At 35.0% G+C, this 7,084-nt stretch overlaps 1 protein-coding gene across 1 annotated transcript; it reads right to left on the bottom strand.

The window, feature by feature from the left end:
* Positions 1-1,216: 1,216 nt before the first annotated feature.
* On the bottom strand, positions 1,217-3,136 carry LOC113297544. The gene has a single exon (XM_026546040.1). The coding sequence runs from the start codon at positions 2,974-2,976 to the stop codon at positions 1,492-1,494; it is 1,485 nt and encodes a 494-aa protein (XP_026401825.1). The 5' UTR covers positions 2,977-3,136; the 3' UTR covers positions 1,217-1,491.
* Between the last annotated feature and the right edge of the window lie 3,948 nt (positions 3,137-7,084).

Here is a 7,084-nt window from a genome sequence, read left to right as displayed (position 1 = left end):
TCCCTTTCCATATATATAGAGAAAATAAGTGGAGAAAAAAAATCATTTTCAGGTTTACTTTCTCTCTCCTCTCTGTTCTCAAATCTAGTTTCTCTCTCATTTTTTTTTCTGACTTCTTTCTCTGCTGCTCTTGAAATTGATTTCGAAGATTGAGGATGAAGATTTATTTTACTGAGATCAATTTGATTTGATTACAAAGATCGATTTGATTTTGATTACAAGGATTTTGTTTTTGATTACAAAAATTTTGATTTGATTACAGAGATCGAAGATGAACTCATGTTGAAGATGATGAAGACGATGACGAAGATGACAAAGACGATGAAGATGAACTCATGTTTTCCTTCTCTGCTGCTTCTGCTGTTGAAGAAAACGAAGATGATGAAGACGAACTCATGTTTTTGCCGAAGATTGATTTGCCGCTGTTGAATATTGATCTGTTGTTACTGAAGATTTAATAAGGTTTTTTTCTTTTACTTTGCTTTTGTTAAAGATTTGAGTTTGAATTAGGTTTTGTTGTATGTTCATTTTTTAAGAATGAACTGTGTTTTCTATGTTTTCATATGATTTAGTTTGGTTTTATGAGGTGTTCATTTTAAAGAATGAACTATGTTTTAAATGTTGATTTAGTTTGATTTTATTAGGAGTTCATTTAAAAGAATGAACTCAGATTTTTGTTCATAATAATGAACTTTGATTGGGTGTTCATTTGAAATAATGAACTATGATTTTGTTCGTAATAATGAACTTTGATTGGGTGTTCATTTGAAAGAATGAACTCTGTTTTCAGATTTGATATAGTTTTGGTTTTGATTGGGTGTTCACTCGAAAGAATAAACTCTGTTTTTTGTTCATAATAATGAATTTTTTGTTGTGTGAACATTTTTAAGAATGAACTTGAATCTTCAAAAAGCATTACAAAACACTTGATAGTTCATCAAACAAAATGAACTCCTACAAGAAAATAAGTAGGAAGTTCAAAGTTCATCAGCGAGAATGAACTCAAATAATATTAAGAAATGAAACAGCTACAGAAATTAACACGAAAAAGTATTTTGCTCCATTTGATATTTTCAAATAATTATGGACCAAACATAAACGTTTTTTTGTTGCTGGACCAAACAAATTTGGGGTCACCTAAAAAAAGGACCAAACAATAATTTTCCCAAAAAAAAAAAAAAAATTACACGCACTTAGTTTTAAGCTTACACCATAATTGATAGAACAAACAGGCAACTTTGCTTATACAAGAATCCGAAGCTACAATCTTAATTCTCAACAACAAAAAGAATTCAGTAGAGTTTATTCATAATGTAAGCCTAGCTAACTCTAAAGTAGTAAACAAAGTATAAGCACCAGAATGGAAAAAAGAGAAGCATCAGGTCAGATTCAGAGAGACAAATCAAGTGATATCCAACCTAGAGTAAGTAATACAAACCCTGTTTAGCGCATATTTTAACATCCCATACATTAATATGCATTCCATTTTCTCTAATCTGATTTTAAAGAGTATTGACAAAATGCCACATTTTTCATGCAAAGGAACATTCTCTCGTAAGCTAATGCCATTTTCCTAGCAGTGAACATAGCACGGGCATACTTCATACATGCTTTTCCTCTTCTGGCTAGTCTTTCTTTTCCTTCTTTCACCACAATTTCTATCGCTTCTAACAGTGACTCAACATTTGGCGAAAACATAAAGCCAAATTCATCATCAACAACTATTGTTCCTTTAATACTCGGAAATCTTGATGCTAGAATTGGTTTTCCACTTAACATAGCTTCCATCAACGTCAGATCAAGTCCTTGAGGTCTTAGAGTAGGATTTACAAAAACATCAATTGAATTATAAAAACCTCGTAATTCGCTTGGTTTCATCGACCCTAAGACGATAACTTGAGGACCCAAATCTCTGTATCTTCCTTCCCACGGTCCGGATCCAGCGACAATCAAGTAGACGTCTCGACGCTTAATGAGCAACCTGTAGAAGGCTTCATGAAGTAGAGGATGACCCTTGTCTTTCACCAATCTTCCTGCAATTCCAAGCACTAAACTTGCATTTTGTGGGACACCAACTTTATCTCTGAATTGTTTTCCTAACTTCATATCATACACGAAGTCATCTTCATCAACTCCATTTAAAATCACATGAACTCTATTGTTTGGGATTTGATAAACATCTCTCAACATCTCTCCACAACTATCACTAATAGCAACATGATTTGCATAGTTCTTAAAGAATCTAATTTCCTTCAAAACTTTAGGAATCACTCCATATATACTCTGATTAAAAGAACTTGACATGGGTTCATCTTCCTTCCTGGTCAAATCTTGGTAAATACTTGATTGTACACTTTCCAGGGCAATACCGTGCCATGACACGGCTAAGTTCGGAAGCTCGCGTGCTAGCCAATGAGGAAGTGCCACGCTTTCAGAGTGGACGACATCAAACGGCTCACGCCTGTTTTCAGCGTCGAATTGAGCCCATGCTAGGTTGTAATGCCATTGTCCCTTTTCGCCTTCGTGGAAATGAATTTGTGGGGAAGACGTCGGACTTGCACTGAGACGATCAGTTTTAGTTGAAGGAGGTGAAGTGTAAACATGAATATTATGACCACGACGGGCAAGAGCTGTGTATAAAGTCAGCGCATGGCGTTCCATACCACCTGGGGCAGAGCTAAAAGGCCATTTTCGTGAGAAAACAGCAATTCTGAGTATTGTCGGAGGTGGACGATCATCGACTAGCGGCAGCCGGTTCCAAGCGAATCGAGCATAACGGAGATCCCCAGAAAAAGGGCTTGTTTGAGTGGCGGAGGAAGATGAGGGTATGCATGAGTCGGGGAAATTAGGGGTTTGTAGGACAAAAGAAAGAGCTAGAATTGCAAAGAGAAGAATGAGCAAGAGGATAGTTCTGATACTCATGAATTGAGAAGAAGGAATTGGTTGCTTCTTGGATTTGTTGTTGATGAAAGCCATATTCTGATTCTCAGCTAGATGTGAAATGAAGAAGCAATTTGGTGATTTTGTTTTAAACGTGATCACAAGAAAAAGCAATGAGGAAATTAAAAAGTTGGGAGTTTGGCAGGCACTAAAGCAAGTGGGGGTTTCTTTTTCTAAAGTGCATTTCTCACGCCTCACTTATTCACAAGATGGGGGAGGGAGGGAGGTCTTGTTTGGAAACATCTTAAAGTGGACTTATGACAGTAGCTTATGGGAGTAGTTTACGCAAGGTTTTTAACCATTGGATTAACAGACATTGTTAGATGATGATATTTTTCACTTCTAAGCAATTTGAGTTTGACTTGATATGTTTCTTCGATTTGACTTGATTGAAAATACGGAGGAAGTAAACCTTACAACACTAAACACATGACTTTTCCCTTTGAGTATTAGTATTTTCTTTCGGTAGGGTGATTCAGTCGATCTATATTAGAAGTCAAATTTTGGTGTCCTTGGTGCCTTTTTCCATTTCGGGGGGAGACTCGAGATGTATCATCGTTCACTAGACTGTTTGGCACACCGGATGTGCATGCCAAAATCGCCGGTTTACCTCTTAGAGCGCGCCAACAAGAAATCAACAGCTCGTTATAGTTTTAAGTGCAGTTACAAACCTTTCAAAAAAAAAAAAAAAAAGTGCAGTTACAAAATATGTGACTCGCAAATAGCTGAAATCGGATCCATAATCTGATTCGGTTTTTTAGGAGTTAAAGCCTTGGTATTATTAGACATGTTAGCCTTGTACAAGTGAAAAATACACCACAAAGTATTTTTTTTTTCTTTTTTTTATCCAAAAACGACAAAATTTATTAAAAATCAATCGGTCTATCACTAAGATAGTAATTGAACTGAAACAAGAGTTACACAAAAATGAAAAGAAAAGAACATCAAAACAAGCACATGTAATTTCCGAGCTAATGCATGACTGCCTCCCAATTGTTCAACACAGTATTCAAAGAAAAATCCCTAAAAATATTAGTACATGTTTTGAAATACATCAAACTTTAAAAGGAGTAAATTTCACTGCTGGGAAGAGGTTCGATTCAGATATTTCAGAAAGCAAATATGTGAAGTTTGTTCAAGAACGAAACTGGGGAAATCTGTTTGGGTTTGAAAAATTCTCACCTGGTACAGCAAGAATCTTCTATGCTAATATTCATAATATTAATCATGAGAATCTTACGTTTAACACTCTTGTTGGATACACGTTTCATCATGTCGACAGAAAAATGATATCAAAGATCATCAATTATGATGTGAGAAGAAATCATCTGATCTCTGGTATTGAAATCGAGCACGATAACATTTCAAAACGTATCACTGGAAAATCTGTTGGCTGGAAGAATGGAAGAATGCTAACCAGAGAAATACCCTTTTACTTAAGGGTTTTCGGTAAACTTGCTATAACAACTCTCTTTGCTTGTACAAGAGATGCATCACGATGGGACAAGGAATTTGTTGAGTTTGTATACTACCTTCTTGAAGGTGATAAACAAATTGATATATGTCGAATGATTATAAATCAAATGATCAAAATCTTTGAATCTGTTGTTGAAAGGTGAATTCAATTTTAGGTTTTACCCGTCCTAGCCACACCAAATGACCTCACTATATTAAGAATAGCAAGAGAGAGAGTTTCCTTTCCATTGTACCTTGTCCTTCCTTATATAGACTTTCCCAAAAGTCCCTCCTTTTATGACATCATGACACATGTCCTAAACCTCCTTAATTACTTCTAATGCCATTCCTTAATATAACCTCCTTCTTCTTTATTAATCCTTTCTTTGTCCTTCCTTCCTCATGGGTATGTTCTATTTGGGCTTGGGTTTAGTCCCCAAGTCCCCATACCTTATACCAAACTCATTCCTATTCTTAGGGGCACCCCAAACCTGTTAAGGGATATTTTTTCAGGTATCAACATCCATCAATGCCATAACGTCCCAGAGAAATCTTGGATTTCCCTATCTCATCACCAACATGTGTGAAAACACTATGGGGGATAATTTTGGAGATGAGATAACCACTAAAACAAATTCTTAAGGAATTATCAAGCGAATGAGTAAAACTCGAAAAGAAAGAGGAGCTATTGTTTCAACTGCTCAAATCTATAGCAATGGAGACATCTTGTTTCATATTTTACGTCTTGGAAGACAATTAAACTGTATTCAGAAACTGTTAGCCTTTGCCGCTTGAAATGATCCAGAAACTTTTAAAGGAATCTTGGAGATCAATGATGAGTTCTTAAAGGCGGAAAAGACCAAGACTCTGAGCAAGAATTTGATGAGCAACTGTCAAATAAGGAGTAGTCTACTTTCTTATTTCAAGAAAAATAGACATCAATTTTTTAATTTATTTTAATTATTATATAAGATCTATTTTTGAATAAAACTATCATTATCTATGAATAAAATTATTATTTTATAATTTTTCTTGTGATAGTTTCCGGTTACATAGCCTGTGCTTGAATGTCTATATTGTTGCTATGTGTTTTCGGTTTATGAGATTCTGATTTCGGTTTTCATTAACCTTAATACTCGATCTCATATGATGTGAACCCTTATGGTTTGTTTGGATTTTTGATTTAGTGGGATTAAGTTATAGCAGATGTTGGTAGGCTTTATCAAAGGATCATCAAGTGTTCCGATTGAAACTCATATGTGCAAAGTCACAATATGTTGAATCAATTTGTGTTTACATGAGTTGTGTTTAGCATAAACATATGTGTATCGGGTTTTCAACTTTTGCTATTAGCACGCATTATTTAAAAACCGTTTCAAACTTTCTCTGGTAGAGGTTGCTCTTGGTGTTGTTATTTTGTTCTAGCGAGAGGATGACAACATACTGGGGGAGAGTTCTTATTTGAACTTGCGCTTAATGATATATCTTTCTGGGGAGAAGATGATGCGGAATTTGAGGTAACGAATTTGTCAGTTATTTATTTTCCTATTTAAGAAAAGCTTGTTTATATTGCATATATTTTGCTTTTGCTTAACAAAAGTCCGATACAATTGATATATTCCATTATGATGTGTATGGATGTGTGTGTGTCTGATTCAATTGTTTCTGGTTAATAAAAACGATGTCAATTTATTTGACTTATTGTATGACATATTGTTTATTACGGTGATATAATGTCTATGTTTGTTTCAATTGCTTACGGTTAAGAAAATAATTGTGCAAGTCAAATTATTTTGGTTTGTATGTATTTTTTATGGCTTAACAAAATACGGGATCATTTGTTTAGTCCAATTCGAATCCGGATAAGAGAAACTAAGTTAATTCTGATCTTAGTTATACTTATCAAATTGAAGGATTCGGTTATTCAAGTCTAATCGAATGCCTTGACAAGAAATACTAGTTAACTAACCTAGTGTTTTGTCTTGTCTAAAAGGAAAGGTTTAAGTTATTGACTGAATAATTAGAACCTGATGAGAGAAATAAAGTTAATTCTCATTTTTATTTCGGTCTTATCGAAATAAGCGACTGTATGTGTACAATCGGTTTAACATGGGAACTAAGTTCTTAGTCAATTTGTTAAACTATTAGGGAAAATTGCTTCGGGCAATGAAAAAACGGGGGTCTAACAACACCACCCAATATTTCGATTAGCAATCTGTACGGACTAACTCCGAAACACTTACTAGAGAATCAACTAGATAATCAGACTCAATCTAGATAAAAGTATCTCAAGGAGTTAATATCTCTCTCATGTTTTGATTCACTCAAGCTAATAGAAATCAGCGAGTCTATAATCAAACACAAGGAATAACTTGGACGGTACCAAAGACTCAATCCGTTAGAGTTTTGCATTGCAGCAAGAGATTCTTCAGGATTATAACTACCAACATCCTTAGGTATAGATACATCGACTTTTGTATTAACCAGAGGATCATAGCCTTTAACAATACGTACCCAGGTTTGAAAATCACAAGCTTGAAGATAAGCACACATAACAGCTTTCCACCCTGAGTAGTTTGAGCCATCAAAGACTGGTGGTACGTTTACTGAGATAGCACAGCTGTCCATAGAGTCATATCGCTACAAACACAGACTTATAAGGTCTTAAACGTGTTTGCCTGCTCTGATA

This window comes from Papaver somniferum, chromosome 7, assembly GCF_003573695.1.
Source record: "Papaver somniferum cultivar HN1 chromosome 7, ASM357369v1, whole genome shotgun sequence".
NCBI lineage: Eukaryota > Viridiplantae > Streptophyta > Magnoliopsida > Ranunculales > Papaveraceae > Papaver > Papaver somniferum.
Note: the sequence above shows the minus strand (reverse complement) of the source record. Positions and strands in the feature narration are given on the sequence as shown.